The sequence below is a fragment of the Manis javanica genome, chromosome 7, assembly GCF_040802235.1.
Source record: "Manis javanica isolate MJ-LG chromosome 7, MJ_LKY, whole genome shotgun sequence".
Classification (NCBI taxonomy): domain Eukaryota; kingdom Metazoa; phylum Chordata; class Mammalia; order Pholidota; family Manidae; genus Manis; species Manis javanica.
Genome location: NC_133162.1, coordinates 120,447,038 through 120,464,414, shown reverse-complemented (window position 1 = coordinate 120,464,414; position 17,377 = coordinate 120,447,038). Strand labels below are relative to the sequence as shown.

The 17,377-nt window shown below is 37.5% G+C and overlaps 1 protein-coding gene across 30 annotated transcripts in view; it reads left to right on the top strand.

The window, feature by feature from the left end:
* Positions 1-17,377, top strand: part of NEB (nebulin) — a 199,472-nt gene that overhangs the window by 72,493 nt on the left and 109,602 nt on the right. For all 30 annotated transcript variants that reach the window (XM_073241429.1, XM_073241446.1, XM_073241444.1 and 27 more), the window contains 14 exons: positions 845-1,156; positions 1,355-1,558; positions 4,170-4,274; positions 5,459-5,566; positions 5,907-6,218; positions 6,700-6,903; positions 7,176-7,280; positions 7,367-7,474; positions 8,546-8,857; positions 9,151-9,354; positions 9,845-9,949; positions 12,915-13,022; positions 14,643-14,954; positions 16,911-17,114. In XM_073241429.1, the coding sequence (XP_073097530.1) occupies positions 845-1,156; positions 1,355-1,558; positions 4,170-4,274; positions 5,459-5,566; positions 5,907-6,218; positions 6,700-6,903; positions 7,176-7,280; positions 7,367-7,474; positions 8,546-8,857; positions 9,151-9,354; positions 9,845-9,949; positions 12,915-13,022; positions 14,643-14,954; positions 16,911-17,114 (2,703 nt within the window). The remainder of the gene's footprint in view (positions 1-844; positions 1,157-1,354; positions 1,559-4,169; positions 4,275-5,458; positions 5,567-5,906; positions 6,219-6,699; positions 6,904-7,175; positions 7,281-7,366; positions 7,475-8,545; positions 8,858-9,150; positions 9,355-9,844; positions 9,950-12,914; positions 13,023-14,642; positions 14,955-16,910; positions 17,115-17,377) is intronic.

The following is a 17,377-nucleotide window of genomic DNA, read 5'->3' as shown; positions in this document are numbered from 1 at the left end:
ATAAGCAGTTTTGTCCGATTGCCCATATTGAGTCAACTTAATCTTCAGAGTCTTTTAATGTACGTAACCATGAAGCTGGGTGTTGAGAGAGTAGAACCTACCTCTGTGAGGTGTAATGTTTGCTCACCATCTAGCATCAAGTCAATGTCATTATTACTGTTGGTATTATTATCACTATTTTTATTGTCATCCAACACTAATGTAATTTTCCCAGTTGAATCTAAATACCAGATTTCATTTTGACTCTCTTAAATTTACGTAACTAATTTTTGACCCATATTCACAATATGCTGTCATCTTGTGGAATCATCTTTCTAACCTAATCTATTTAGCTGTTTTTAGCCATGTGCACATGAAGATATGAAACCTGAACAGGGCAAGTTTATATGACATAATCATACGGCAAACCGCTATAAATCTTGCTACTTTATAAATTAAGGTTGAGAAACTCTAATCTTACTTAATTACGCTATTAGGCCTGTTCATTAAGTCCCAGTCTTCCAAATTTTTCTGCTCTTCGGCCCATACTTTTCTATCAGACCTATAAGGATATCACAAGAGCTTTATTAAACACTACACTAAAGTTAGGATGTGCAGTGTCTCACATATCCCGACATGTATTTCTGCCTCTAGTTGGAATTAATTTCTCATCGTAACCTCTCTTGATACTCAACTACATTATGTTTCTTCAGAAGCCTCCACTTCAGTTTTTACATTTCTTACTAAGTTAACAGACATCCCTTCTCTCATTTCAGTTCTGGAAAACAATCATGCAAACAAAGCGAACTGAGCTTGACTTGGCCGCTGTTTATGTTAATAAAAAAACTGTTTCCTCTGATTTCAGTTTAAATACAAACAAGGTTATCGCAAGCAACTCGGCCACCATATTGGATACCGGAGTCTGCAAGATGATCCAAAGCTTGTGTTGTCCATGAATGTAGCCAAAATGCAGAGTGAAAGAGAATACAAGAAGGACTTTGAGAAGTGGAAAACCAGGTACACCAGCCCAGTGGACACGTTGGGAGTGGTGCTGGCCAAGAAATGTCAGGCCTTGGTCAGTGACGTGGACTATAAGAATTACCTGCACCAGTGGACATGCCTGCCCGACCAGAACGATGTTATTCACGCTAAAAAAGCTTATGAACTACAGAGTGAGGTCAGTTTCTATTAAATCTAATAGTTTATATGTGACATCATATCTCATATAAGTAACCATTTAGTTGTAAAGACAGAAACTAGAAAGAGGAATTATTATTGAATATCTCAAAAGCATCTGTTTGTAATACATAGAATCACTGGAGTCAAGGGTCCACATAAGGATGGGACTTTCAAGATTTGCTTTATATTTTCACAGAATATTTATAAGTCTGACCTTGAGTGGCTGAAAGGCATAGGATGGAGTCCCCTGGGTTCTTTGGAGGCAGAAAAGAACAAGAAAGCTTCAGAAATCATTAGTGAGAAGAAATATCGTCAGCCTGCAGACAAAAACAAGTTCACCAGCATTCCTGATGCCATGGACATAGTTCTGGCAAAGACGAATGCCAAAAATAGGAGTGATGTGAGTAGCTTTTCAGAAATAAATACATTAAATTATAGTGCCTGATACCTGGTAGGTGCTCAGTGGCATTTGCTTAGTAATAAGGTAGGTGAACTGCATAACATCACATCACAGAGCCTAATGTTTTATGTTTAGTTACTTTATTTGGATTATCAACTACCCTCCCCTGGATCGCGTAAAAATAGATTAGTATTAACTTTTTTCACCCCAAATTTGCTTGCTTGCTTATTCATTTAACCAAAATATAATGAGAAAACTATTGAAACATACCTTTTTTTCTTTGAAACTAGAGTGCATTAAAGACTCAGATTTTTTGGCTAAGGTAGAGTGTATGAGAGGGAGATATTCTGAGTACATTATACAGACACAGTGGAAATATTTTAAATAGTGTATTTTCTGCCAAGTGATTAGAATGCATTTCATTTAGCTGAATCAAGATGAATAAACAATATTACATACATAACCTATCTTCAATTTATTTCCTTCTCCAGCACTGACACCAGTATCTGGCATGTAAATAGATGCTCAATAAATATTTGGTGAATAAAGTAAATGAAAGATAGCCATGTAGAGCAGTTGTGTGCAGAGAAGGGAAAGATGATTTATTATTGCTCGGTTAGAAGCATAATCCTGAAAATTACAGAAAGTTGAATCATGTGCACTGAGATTCTGTAACTGGTAAGACAGTTTAAATAGATATATAATAATAACACTTGGGGTCTTACAAGGCTCTAAATATATACAGTATGATATATGTTTTACATATGTCATATATTAATTTTTGTATAACATGTCTCTCTCTCTCTCTCTCTCTCTATATATATATATATATATACACATCAGGGATAGTAAACATTTGGTAAATTATAGTTCCTCTCTTCCCAATCATCCTCTCACAGACTTTTTGCAATTTTGATATGCAAAATTTATAGTGAACACTAACCTGTCAGCCTTATTATGAATGTTCAAGTTTTCATTTCTTCTTTTTGTTTTTATGATAGCAATTTCAATCCAAATTTATTTATAAATCAATAAATTTATTAAAAATATTTCTCCCTTTGGAATCCAAGTTTCTTTTCTCTCCATAAAACAGGGCTATTTACAAAGCTCTGAACTAATAAGGTGGCCAAGAAAAATATTCTGAAAAATGAAATGTATCAACATCAATGTCTCAGGATAGACCTCCCAACAGTATGCCCTGGTTACAGAAACCCTGACATCCTGATCCCATTAGGCCTCAGGAGAGGGTTAGCTGGGTTTCTCCTCTTGAATACACTGGTACATGTATCTCAGCAAAAGCAAACATCAGCATTTTCTGTTTCCTATGGTTGAAAGTGATGCCTGGACACTAAAGAAGTAATCCAGCGGAACAGTTCTCAACCAGGGACAGTTTTGCCTCACAGGGCTATTTGGCAATGCCAAGAGACCTTTTGGTCATCACAGCCTGAGGGTGGCATGCTACTGGCATCTAGTGGATAGAAGTCAGGGATGTAGCTAAACATCCTGAAATATATAGGACAGGACACCCCTCACCCCCAGCAAAGAATCATCCATACACCAATGTGCTGAGGTTAAGAAACTCTTATCTTACTTAATCAGAAAGATTAGTGTAGAATCAAGATATATGTGTATGGATATTCTCAACATTTGTTCTCCTTTAATCTGGACTGGTTCTCACTGCTTCTTTATCTTCCAAATCCTTAACATTTGTGAAGAGCCCAGATCAGTTATTTCATAGGATCTCCCACCATTTGGGTTTGTCTGGTGTTTCCTCATGATAAAGTTCAGGTTTTATATTTAACTGGGCAACATATGTTGTATCCTCCTCCATACATCATATCAGGAGGTACACAGTATCAATTTGTCCCATTACTAATAATCTTAACTTTGATCACCTGGTTAAAATGGTGATTCCAGATTTCTCTACTGTAAGTTACTATTTTATTCTTTATAACTGATAAGTATCTTGTGAAGAGATTCTCTGACAATGTAAGCATCTCATATTTCATCAAGTAAGCATCTCATATTTCATCAAACTTTCATCCCTGTTAAAGTAAATCAATAAAATTTTTGTTTGGGCCCCCGTGTCTTCTGTTGAAAGACAGAAAATGGCTCTGGGTCATGCAAGAGATTTTGATAAATTCTCATAAAAATCTTTTTAGGAATACTAACTCCCAAAATAATTATGAGTTATAACTATAAATAATGAACCATGTAGGAAATAAGACTCCTAATTTCTAAACATATCTTGAATACGTAATCTTTTGAGAAGGCAAGGGCTGTCTTCCAATTAAACACTGTGGGAGACTTAAAATCCAGCAGATGAAGAACTTCTGCTCCATTTGATGACCTTGGCAATGGCCTAGTTATAGAGCTGGTATTTTATCAGCAGGGTTATTATAATTATGAAAAAGTAATCCATAATCTATATTTCGAAGGGCAATTATGTCCTAGATAAGTTTTAAAAAATACTCTATTTTCTGCTCATTATCTATTCATGTTACCAATTATAATGCTTAATTCATATAAATTTCCCTAATCCAATTTGAAGTTAACTGTGTCACTCATGAATCTAACGACACCATTGAAAATCTCTTATTTCTCATTTTAGAGACTTTATAGAGAAGCTTGGGACAAAGACAAGACTCAAGTCCACATCATGCCTGATACACCTGACATTATTCTGGCTAAAGCAAACTTAATCAATACAAGTGATGTAAGTTTCCAAATGCAGCATGTGTTTTCAGAAAGCTCATTTTAATAATTTCCAAATTTATTTGGAAGTTAATCTGAATGCCTAGATCATTTTAATTAATAAACCACATGTGACTTAGAGTCATCATTTAGGGAATTATAGCATAAATACCAAAATTATTGGTATCCCTTATCTTAGGCAGAGGTGGGGAAGTGTCTGTTCCTCATAGTCACTGTTGCACATATCATCATAATGTAAAAGTTAAAATGCTTTCTCCTTTGTGGATAGAAGCTTTTAGAGGACAGAGACAATTGATATTGAATCTGGAATGCTTAGCTACCACAGTGCCTGACAAATGAAATTTCTAATGAATGAGTATATAAAGTCCATACTGGGGAATTTCATTTTCATTTTTTTGTCCTCATAGCATAATCTCCTAAAATTAATACATGTAAAAATTAAATATTTTAAAAACCAATTCTAAACTCTAACAGAAAGATTTTAACTGTAGCCACAAAGGACTAAAATATAAACAGAAGTCCAAGACCAGTAGACGTTTCAAACAATCTGGTTTCTGGGTAAAACACATTAAATGATATATTTAATTATTTAATTATGTAACGAATCTGAAGAGACAAATTATTTAACTTTGGCTCTTTTAATTCGATATTTAAGGTTTCTGTGGAAATTCTTGCATTTTAAAAATTCAGAAGGACTTCTGTTTCTTACCTACATATGTGGACTCTCCTTGCAACAGCCCTATATTGTGAAATAGACTATTTCTCAGTGTGTTAGTTACGTGGAAGACAGAGCCCAGTAGGCATGATTTCTCCCTATTAAAGGTGTTAGATGGAAAGGCTTTGTTCTTTTCTAACAAAAACTTCTAATGAAACATTCAAAGTTAATTGGAAAACAGCACCTAAATGATATTTCATTTCATTTCTCTATCAATTTACTTCTGTCTCATTCTCACAAGTATTTGGTAAGAGCTGACATTTAATTTTGTTGATCTAGGTAATCGAAGAGCTTTAAAGCTTAAAACAGTATCATTAACAATCAATGGGCATAATTCCAATTCCAATGAATATTTTAGAGCACAGATACTATTTTCATGGACTCTTAAAATACTTAGCACATTGCATTCATTATGCTGCAGTTGTTTATGGAAAACAGTTTTTCCTAGAGTGATCTTTATCTCTTAACAGAAACTCTACCGAATGGGTTATGAGGAGCTGAAGAAAAAAGGTTATGATCTTCCACTTGATGCCATACCCATCAAAGCAGCCAAAGCATCCCGAGAAATTGCCAGTGAAGTAAGACTTTATCCCCTGTTTATATCAATTTGATTGCAATGTGTCACTTCAAAGCAGTCTCAATTTAAAAATGAACAAAATCTTCCCAGGAGTAACAAATTAAAACGGAGTAAAATGATCCCAGGGATGCAGTGTGAGATGAGGATAAGCTCAAGGATGCATTTATTATGTATGGAATTTGTAGCTGGATTTAGCCTTTAATCTTTCCTATCAAAAAAACTTGTTATCTATGGCTCTCTAGGCTTAGGGGAACATCTGGAGTTAATGTACTTTGTAATTTGCCACTTATGGCAACATAAATTAATCTTGAAAGGAATGAGACATAGTTTTTTTCCTTTAGTACAAGTACAAGGAAGGTTTTCGCAAGCAGCTTGGCCACCACATTGGAGCCCGGGACATCAAAGATGACCCCAAGATGATGTGGTCCATGCATGTGGCCAAGATCCAGAGTGACAGGGAGTACAAGAAGGACTTTGAGAAGTGGAAGACCAAGTTCAGCAGCCCAGTGGACATGCTGGGGGTGGTCCTGGCCAAGCAGTGCCAGACCTTAGTCAGTGATGTGGACTATAAGAACTACCTGCACGAGTGGACGTGCCTGCCCGACCAGAACGACGTCATCCACGCTCGGCGGGCCTACGACCTCCAGAGTGACGTGAGTCTGAGATTTTTCTTTGACCAACAAAAACACCATGTCTGCTTTCCTGAATATCAAAGTTCCCCCAAAGTGAGGGGAGTTGAGTTCATACATCTGAGTTGTATTTCCCTAGACTAAAGCCCATGCTCTATCTCGTCACTCAAACATCTGGAAGCACCATTATTCCACAAAGAAAATGCCAGAAAAATTCCCTATTGCTTTGGTGGAAGCCTCTAAATTGTTGACCCAGGAGAGTTAGGTTGTTCTCTTCATGTTGATATTTAAAATGTTTTTCAAAATATGCTTCCAATCTGAATATTTTGTTGATTCAAAAACTTAAAAAATTTCCCAAGAATTCAAGCATTAAGATATATATAGTATAGTATAATATAAAATATATGGTATAATATAATATAATATATTATGTAATATAAAGCTATATTTCTTTAGAGATATGTCATTATGTTTATGTTTAATGGTCTGTCACTTACAATTTCAGAATTTGTACAAGGCCGACCTTCAGTGGCTCAAGGGCATTGGCTGGCTACCTAGTGGCTCTCTTGAGGATGAGAAGAACAAGAGAGCAACCCAGATTTTGAGTGACCATGTTTACCGTCAGCACCCAGATAAATTCAAGTTTTCCAGCCTTATGGACTCCATCCCGATGGTTTTGGCAAAAAATAATGCTATTACCATGAACCATGTAAGTCCTTTCTTTATTTGAGGAGGGTATTAATTTTTGTGTGTGTGAAAACGCTGAAATCTGTTTCTAGAAAAGAAAAATCATATTCAATTCTTCTGCTTGGTATTAAAGTGGTTTTTAAGTAAGTGTTGTGCTTCTTACTGACATGAGACATCTAGACCTGAAGGTGTCACACAGCAAATGTTCTTTATTTTCCTTAAGAACCAGATTATTTTTATTTACTACTGATTATTATTTATTATTGCTAGTCACATCTTTTTTATTTATTTTAGCGCCTCTATACAGAAGCTTGGGATAAAGATAAAACTACTGTCCACATTATGCCAGATACCCCTGAAGTTTTACTGGCTAAACAAAACAAAATAAATTACAGTGAGGTAAGCAATATATTCATGATGCATGATATATTTTCCTTACACAGCACTTTATAAATCAGACTTATGGTGATTTATGTCTATTTCAGAAACTATATAAACTTGGTCTAGAAGAAGCCAGGAATAAAGGCTGTGATATGCGGTTAGATGCCATTCCCATCAGAGCTGCCAAGGCCTCCAGAGATATTGCAAGCGAAGTAAGTGAACCTGAAAGCTTCTTTGCCTTAGCTTTGGCTCAAAGACTACTTTCTCTCTCCTGGTTTTTGTAAAACAAGTAAGCTATGAGGTGAAAACTCTTGCTAACCATTTTTACTATGTCAATAGTTTAAAATAATGGTCATGAAATCCTCAACACAAAGAATTCCAGCTATGATTGCATCTGTAGCAACATGTATTTAAAAATATCACGCATTTCCTCCTGAACAAAAAAGCACTGGATTCTTGACTATGGTTCACATGTCCTTTTGGCTTTCCACGTGATGTGTTCTTATGTACAGACTCACCGCAGGATTCCTCCTAAACCTGCCCATGCGCTATGAACCCATAAACCTACAAAGGCTGAATGAATGGGGCACTTTTCTATTCAAGGTCCAACCATCCACATGGACCATATGTTTGCCTCTGCATCCAGTCATTGGCTGCAGATATTTATTTTCTTTAAATGATGGGTTTTCTCACATTCCAAGGAACTTTTATCCTTCTTTTTCTTCAGTCTATGAAGTAAAAAATGTTTTTCCTTTATTTCTAAAATATGGGAAGTAATCATCATAACTTAAAAATAAATGTTCAATAATTACAAGAGGGTTAAAAGTATTAATATATACCAATATAATGGAAATACCTACTGGCATTAAAATTCATGTTTCGGAAGAATATTTAATGATACAAAGAAATGCTTATATAATAACTGAAAAAAGCTGGCACAAACCCATATACAGTATGACTGGCTCCTTAATTTTATTCTCTCCCTCTGTCTCTGTCTTGGTATCTCTCTGTCTTTCTCTCTAACAAACACATCCCCCCCCACACACAAACAAAAACAGTTTTATCAGTGTTTATCACTAAATGGCAAAATAATGTCTTAATTTTTATTTTCCTTTTTTGTGTACATATATATGCTTTATTTTATAAATGGCTTCTAAGATACATATATTATTCAGATTCAGGGGAAAAATCATCATATTTTTAATGAATAAGAAAATTTGGGCCTAGTAATTGCTTCTCACTATAAGTTAAAATACATGACCATCAATCTTTTTTTCTTCTAGTTCAAGTACAAAGAAGGCTATCGTAAGCAGCTCGGCCATCACATTGGTGCCCGAGCGATACATGACGACCCTAAGATGATGTGGTCCATGCATGTGGCCAAGATCCAGAGTGACAGGGAGTACAAGAAGGACTTTGAGAAGTGGAAGACCAAGTTCAGCAGCCCAGTGGACATGCTGGGGGTGGTCCTGGCCAAGCAGTGCCAGACCTTAGTCAGTGATGTGGACTATAAGAACTACCTGCACGAGTGGACGTGCCTGCCCGACCAGAACGACGTCATCCACGCTCGGCGGGCCTATGACCTCCAGAGCGACGTGAGTACCTGAGGATCATAATGACATGTAAAGGTGGGAAACCTGTGAATTAACACCCCTTGGAGGAGGTGCAATAGGTGGCATCAGCCCCTTCCAGGAGGAGATAACATTTCTTCTTTCCTTGTGAATGTTGATTGTTTAACATGCCAGACCAAAAAAGGAATATTGTCTGGTACTCTGCCTGTCCACCAAACTACATTTTCAATAGTGCTCCCACTTTATTTCATATACTTTAGATGACAGTGTTTTCCCAATGCTGGGATAAATCATTAATTGACTTTTTGTGTCAACAGAACATGTACAAGTCTGATCTCCAGTGGCTGAAGGGCATCGGTTGGGTTCCCATTGGCTCTTTGGATGTGGAAAAATGCAAAAGGGCAACTGAAATTCTGAGTGATAAAATCTACCGCCAGCCTCCAGACAAGTTCAGATTTACCAGTGTAACTGATTCTCTGGAGCAAGTGTTGGCCAAGAATAATGCCATCAACATGAACAAGGTGAGGCTTCATTCAGAGAACCAAGGTAGGACTCCTATGCTGAATCAGAGAAAAAGAAGCATAATCAAAGAAAGAAAAATAGAGCATTGAGCATCAAAAGATATCTCTATCTATCTATCATCTCTCTTTCTTTCTATCTATCTTATCTGTCTGTCTATTTACCTGCTATGTGTGTCATTTATACTTCAATATTTATTTAAGTAATTGTTTTATGGCTTTGATAAAATGGCATATTTTTATGGAAAATCATCTTTACTTAAAAGGTATTCTCAGTTTCCTTTTGTTAACATATATTTCAGTTTATCTGAGGGCACTCATAAGTATCTGTTCTACTATGAACTGATTACTTGAAGATGTGTCTAAAATACATAATGTGTATAAATTGCATAGCCTTTTTTTTTTTGTTTCTAACGTTCTTGTGGCCCTGAAATTCCTATTAATTGTGCACTGATTTTTTTTTCCTGATGACATTATGTATTTTCTTTGATAGCATTTATACACGGAAGCCTGGGACAAAGACAAGACCCAGATCCACATCATGCCAGACACACCAGAAATTATGTTAGCAAGAATGAACAAAATCAACTACAGTGAGGTAGGAGCAAATACTGATCCTGTGATGTTTGCATGCTGTTTCTTATTTCAATTAGTCTATTCCCTGGTGATGTAATACTGAATGACAACTTTATGAAGAATCTCTTTTTGCTCCAGATGAATACCAACTCCTACACCTCTCAATTACCATCCTAAACATAAAACTTGAAGTAATACAAATTATCATTTAGGAACTGAAAATTATGAAAACTAATGATTTAAACAGTAACCATAAAATCAATTAGACCTTTTTCTTTTATTAACTTTTTAAGTTAGGAAATTAGCAATAAACTGAATGTACATTTATCTCCTCCTTGTGCTATGTAGCTGTGCTAAACTTATTTTCCTAATTTTAGTTCGGGCTCAAAATTTAAGATTTTTAGTGTATAAGATTAAGTCAACGACTAAAATCACAGTATTATCAACGCTAAAAGAAAGAGACAGAGAGGCAGAAACAGAGAATCCGTCGGTGTTTCTATTAAGCAAGCCCATTTCCTTTTTACTCTCTGTGAGCAAAAGGCCATATGCCCCCATCTCAGAACCACAGATGTTTGGCTGAAAGAATCCTCACCCAATAGGCTGTCGTCTTGCCTTTGCTTAAGTGTTCTTGGTGACAAGGAACTTGTCTCTTAAATCAACCATTTTATTCGGGAAAATTCATTAGAGGGTTCCTCTGATGTACTGAGTGGAAGATTTCTCTGTGCAGACCCACACAGTCCTCTGAGGCTGTGCAGCGACAATCTGTGCCACCTCCATGGAGATGGAGACCACTGCTAGGCAGCCTCCCTGCCGCCTCACCCCAGGTTCTCCTTCTAACCCACACACCCCAGGTTCCTGGGCATTCCTCACATGACACTCCTGCCACAATGTGACTCTCAGAACTGACAAAATCCAGCATGCAAGGAATAACAGTATAGAATGCAGTTGGCATGATATGTCTCCTGGACTAATTTCTGCCCCTGCTGTGCCTCAGGGCACATTGTCAGCTATGTTCCTGCTGGTGCACATGGAATTCGGGATCAGTGGAGACCCTAAGACATTTTCCACAGACTTAAGCCAGGTTTCTTTTATCCTGCATTTATATGTTTGGCAATTTGAATTTCATTTCAAAGGATGACATTTACCTCTCTGTAATTTTTTCTGATGTTGAGCCTGTTGGTTTAAGCCTTTGGAGATTTTTGTGGATCTAAGATCCTGTCAAATGACATTTTAAATATTTTTCCCAGCTTTGTGCTACCAGCAAGGAGAATATTGTTTCTTGGACAGCTTCAATCAGCAGTATGTTACTCTGCTGCAGAATATAACTTGGAGAATTTAGATAGATTAGCCACCATCTTAAGTCATTTTATTTTAGGGGATACAAACTATAATTTTAGTGCTTATATAAGTGGCTCCTAATTGTCACCAAAAACTACTCTCAAATCAAAAAGGAGTGAATTTTTAGCTAAACCTAAATAGAGCTCCCATATGGTTATGGGAAAGCACGTATTGTGCAGGAATTTCAGCAAAGAGCCCCTGTAACTAGTCACTCAGCATTTCTGGAATTCTTGACTCTGTCTTCGTGGCAAAAGCTCAGAGACTCAGCAGTGCTGCTGTTGGTACAGAGGCCCGTGGAGAAGGCCCTGAGCTGAGTGCCTAACCTGCCTGACCTGCTTTCTCTTCTTTTCCCACTCCTCTTAGCTTAGTTCAGTTCTGTTGTGTTTTATTCATATTTAGGACAGTAAGAGAAAATGCAAATTTGATGATGTCACTCTCCTCTTAGATGACTGCGACCTCCTCTTTCCTAGAGAAATAAGCGCAAACTTAGCAGCAAGCCTTCACAGTCTGACTCCAGATTCTGTTCAGTCCTCTCATGCCACTTCCCCTGGCACTGTGCTCCTTTCCTTTGACTCCATGTCACTTTCACTCCCTATGCGTGGATTTGTGCACCCGCTTCTGCCCTTGACTGCCTTCTCAGTCTATTGAAACCATGCTCATCACTCAAGGTCCAAAGCAAGGGTCACTTCCTCTGCAGGAACTTTCCTGATTCTCAGTTCAGAACCAATTCCTCCTTCCTGGAACTCTGTTAATAATATGGTTAAATCACCTCTCATGGCTTGCCTTTTTGGCAACTTGTTCTATCGACCATCATTTTTTCCATGAATTCTCCCAAAAACCTTGAAGACAGGAGAGGTCGCATACTCATCTTTAATTCCCAAGTACCCAGCACAGTCATGGCACAGAGCTGGTGCAGAATAAAGAAATGCAGATCGAATTCATTTCCATGATCAACAGTTAATCAAGTTGTTTCCCCCCACCTACATTTTGTCCCCTTAGGCCCATGAGTTTCAGCTTAATTTTTCTAGATTAGCCAAAACAGATTCATTGTTATAACTAAAAGTTTTAAAACAATGTATAATATCTATGCAGTTGACACTTGAACAACATGAGGGTTTGGGTTGCTGACCCCCATGCAGTCAAAAATCCACATTTAAGTTTTGACTCCCACAAAATATAACTACAAATAGCCTACTGTTGATTTTGTGATAGTAAATAATAAGGTAGGCTAGTATCTACATATATGTTATGCATTCATGACATACTTAACTTTTTCTTAGTTTTCTTGCTATTTCTAGGCTATGTGGTTTGTCTGTGAATTTTTTCAAATTGTTGCAAATCTCCAAAAAATTTTCCAATGTACTTACTGAAAAAATCTGGACCCACACAGTTCAGACCCATGTTGTTCATGGATCAACCGTATATACATAATGCAACATAAGTTTTAAAATAAAAAACTAAGGTGCAGTGTTCTATATAAGTATCATTTTTAAGTCTTAACTTTGGCAGAGAATGCAGAATCCTCAGAACTCTCAAAAGTGAGATGATTATAGGCATCACCTATGTAGAACTTAGTGAATTATTTCAGGTCGCTGTCAGGTTTTGGATATGAATGTCAACATCTAACTAATTTTTTGGCCCAAATTTAGACTCTGTATAAACTTGCCAACGAAGAAGCAAAGAAGAAAGGCTATGACTTGCGAAGCGATGCCATCCCAATCGTGGCAGCCAAGGCCTCCAGGGACATCGCCAGTGATGTGAGTTGTCAATTATTCTCAGAAGACATGATTAGTCTGAAGTGATACTTTCACTGAACTAAATCTTTAAAAGGAACTTTCCAGACTCTTCAGAAATACATCCTGATGTGTCTGGGGGGGGATTCTTCAAAAACCTAGTTTTGAGGGAAATGAAAAATTTGATGTTCATAAAAAGGATCTGTTTTTAGAACACAGTATCTTTAGTGAAAACTGACCCACCAAGAATAGAGAAAGACCCGTTCATGTGGAAATAAAGTGCTGCTGCACACCTAGAGATGCATATATAAAAACTGTCATGGTGCTTATGCAAAGTGTCACTCATGAACTTAAGTTCTCCCAGGGCCTGGCTTTGTATAGCATTTTAATATACAATATTCAAAAAATCCATATGATGCTTGCCATTATGATTCACCCTCGTAAGATTATAAAAAGAAGGCACTGATGGGTACCAGAGGGGGCTGCTAGCCCAAACCTGCACCCTTAATGGTTGTCCTGCCTGTGCACCTCGTACCTCCCAGAATAAAGCCATCATTTTTTCCTGGTGCCTTGGGACTCTTGAGGAATATACCACTGCTCTAAAAATCAAGGCCTACTATTCAGGAATATGGTAATACACTGCCCTTTATATTGAAAGATCATGTTAGTGACTCAGTTTATATATGTTGGACACTCCCCACAAATGGATTTATGCCAATAATAATAATTAACAAAGTAATAACCAGGAAGTATTGAGAACTCTGTGCTAAGAACTTTACATGCAATATCTTACTTACACTTCATAATTACCTATGATATAAGAGTCATCATTAATCCTGGTCTGGGGATTGCCTAATCAACTCTTCTAAAGTCAAACTCTTAGTGGAAGGTAGAGATGAGGCTCCAGGTAACCTCATTCCTTCCCACTGAACCACACTGCCTCCTGCTGATTCATCTGTACTCTCTCACTTCATTGTCTTTGACACTAGAAGCATGTATGTTGGATAACTCGCTCAAATTCCAGGATGATGTCTTTGGATGTGCAATAATAAAAACCTCATTGGCCCATGTGGGACGAATCCATGACTTTATTAGAAGCATGCTTTAACCAGTAGGGCTGCTGTATCAGCGTCACTCATATAATCTGTTTTCAAAATGATGCCCCAACTTTGCCACCACCACTGAACCCTGAATCCATTATGAAATCATTCTCCTCTGTTGCTGCAGCAGGGAATCCTTGACCTAGAGTACCTCATTCCTGCAGGAACCAGATGCTCATTCTACTACTTATTAAACATGCCATGTCACCAAGTGCATCTCTTCCCTGACATACTTCTAGGACCTAAAATCCATTTCTCTAAATTCTGTGATGCAAATTGTCCCTCCCCACTATGTGCACTTCCTGCCTTCAGATCTAATCCTTAGTACCAGGCCACAGGTGATTAGGATATATGTGACAATGATATGGATTCCATCTCTTTTATCACCTCTGTAGTTTCTAAGATAATGCTTGAAATGCTGGCTAGAGTTAGTGCTTATTAGCAAAAATCAGCTTACAACTGTGATGTAAGCAAGATGATTTTCTGCAGACTTGTGACCCCTAAGGCTTCCAATAAAAACCCAATTTGTACATTTTCATCTCAGTACAAATACAAAGATGGGTACCGCAAGCAGCTTGGCCATCACATTGGAGCCCGGGACATTAGTGACGACCCCAAGATGATGTGGTCCATACACGCGGCCAAGATCCAGAGTGACAGGGAGTACAAGAAGGACTTTGAAAAGTGGAAGACCAAGTTCAGCAGCCCAGTGGACATGCTGGGGGTGGTCCAGGCCAAGAAGTGCCAGACCTTAGTCAGTGATGTGGACTATAAGAACTACCTGCACGAGTGGACGTGCCTGCCCGACCAGAACGACGTCATCCACGCTCGGCGGGCCTATGACCTCCAGAGTGACGTGAGTACAGCATCTATGACAGCTGGGTGCAGAAATAATTTAACTATATAAAAGTTATCTTTTATATACAATCCATTGGCCTCCTCAGGCTAGGATTGATTGGTCATTGAATGAGATTTGAATCAGAGTATGGTTTTATTGCTTTATTCAGAATATGTCAATAGGCATTATAAGGAAGTGAAGTTTCCAAACTGGACTTGGTCTTATAAAAAAAAAACAACTGGAACTAAGCAATGTTAGAATTCAGGGTCCACCAAAGGGAGATTTTTCTTTTTTTTCTATTAAGGGAAGTAGAAACAGCACAGGTTTATTTTTAAAAATTACTCTGAAATGTGTTATTAGCTTCCTTGCAAAAAAAAAATGAGGTTATAATTAGTAGGATATTAACCTGCTACAATGCTCTTTATTATCCTTAAGAAATAAAGGGAGTCACCTTTTCTGTAAGCTATTAGGTCATTTCATTGACCCTTTCTTCTCTTAGCACAGCTCTTTAGAGAGGTCACGTGGTAGTAGAAGCAGCTGCACCTTCTGACATCTGGGTGTGAGATGCACATTTCTACAGCATGTATTTTATAAACGCTTGATGGAATTATGAAGCATTAGAGGACTTTGGACAATAAAACAAGTAGTAATAATGATACATTAATTGGCTGTTCCTAGAAACTCTACAGCCCACCTATAAAAAACCCCACATCTATAGCTCTCTTCATATAAAATGCTACGTTTTGCAGTTGTCTCCAAAAAGAAAGGCTTTGCCTCCATGTGAAAGATAGTTGATGTCACTCATAGAATGTCAGCATTGACAGACAGCTTACACCCATTTATTTGTTGCATGCCTTTTTAGATTGCCTCCCTCACACTGTAATAGCCTCTTAATAATGTTTGAAAGTTAAAAAGCACTCCAGTGGAAGGATTGTTATTGTATTGTTTACATTCACGCTGTTGTTATTTAGGGGGCAATAACTAGTCAGCACAGGGCAATTTCAATAGGCGTTTTGTCTAGACTACAAAATATCAGTCTATATTTTCTGCTTAGTTGCTGTTACAAGTAAAATCTTTCAAATGACCTGGGTGACAGTCCAATTCCATTGCTGTGAAGTGGTTATGAATGCTTGATATATACACAAAAATTTCTGGCAGAAAACCTGGCTTAAAATAAAGTGAGAAATAGAGATATTAAAAGATGACTCTAGAAAGGAATCCTTGCTTCCTGTCCTGAGAATTCGGTGGAAAAGAAACTGGGGCCCTGGACCAATGAAATGGTCATTTATTGCCCTAAATCTTAACAGTTGATGCCACCAAAGTTCTGCTTCAGGGATTCAGGAGTTCTGCACCATTATTATGTTTTAACTTCTCTCTCTCTGTCATTTTTTATAAAGGCTTTACAGATATTTAAATATAAGAAAAAATACGTAGAAGGCAATAATAATCCAACCACTGAAGAGGCTTACTCCTGCTTATGTACTTTATCTACACACAGTATTTCATGTGTTATTTTTTCATTTGATATTACATTAGTGACATTTCTACATGTCATAGATATTCTTAAAAATATGGCTTTTAATAGCAGCGAGTATTTCAGTTGACTAGGCCTATCATTTAGTTCCCAACAGCCTGTTGTGGGACATGTATGTAGTTTCTCTCACTCTGGGTTGGCATTATTTTTTGAGCACTTGCACAGTGTAATAACATTCACTGAACTGATTGACAGAGGATGAAACTTTGCATCACTCTCCTCCTGACAGCCTGAAATACTTGATTACCTTTTTTATGGCTACGAGACATTTTGTGGTCATTTTAAAACATAGATTCTCCTTCAGTCTGCCTAATACAATGAGCTTGTTTTCTATCAAAAATAACAACTACCAGAATTGTACTTCTGACTCCATTTTTCTGCATCTTTATCCTAAATCTTCTGGTCTTGTTGAAGAGTACCTTCCTATTTCCTCTTCACAGAATGTTTACAAGTCTGATCTCCAGTGGCTGAAAGGCATTGGCTGGGTCCCCATTGGGTCTGTGGATGTGGTCAAGTGCAAGAGAGCTGCAGAGATACTGAGTGACAACCTCTACCGCCAGCCTCCGGAGAAGCTGAAATTTACCAGTGTAACTGACACCCCGGAGCAGGTGCTGGCCAGGAGCAATGCCATCAACATGAACAAGGTGAGCGCCGCTGCCTCAGGCTTCCCCAGGACACCAACACATGCTATTTTACTTTAATGACTACTGGTGTTAAATCATCTATGAAACTGTGGGCTCACATTTACCTCCTAAATTTAAATACTTGAAATCCTCTTAATAATTTCTATTATTACCAGTTTTAACCTTGATAACTAGCATTAAGACTCAAACCTCCAATGAATACCTTATTTTTCCTAATTAGGTAAATAATAATTCTGCTCTAAATTTACTGTATATAATTCCTA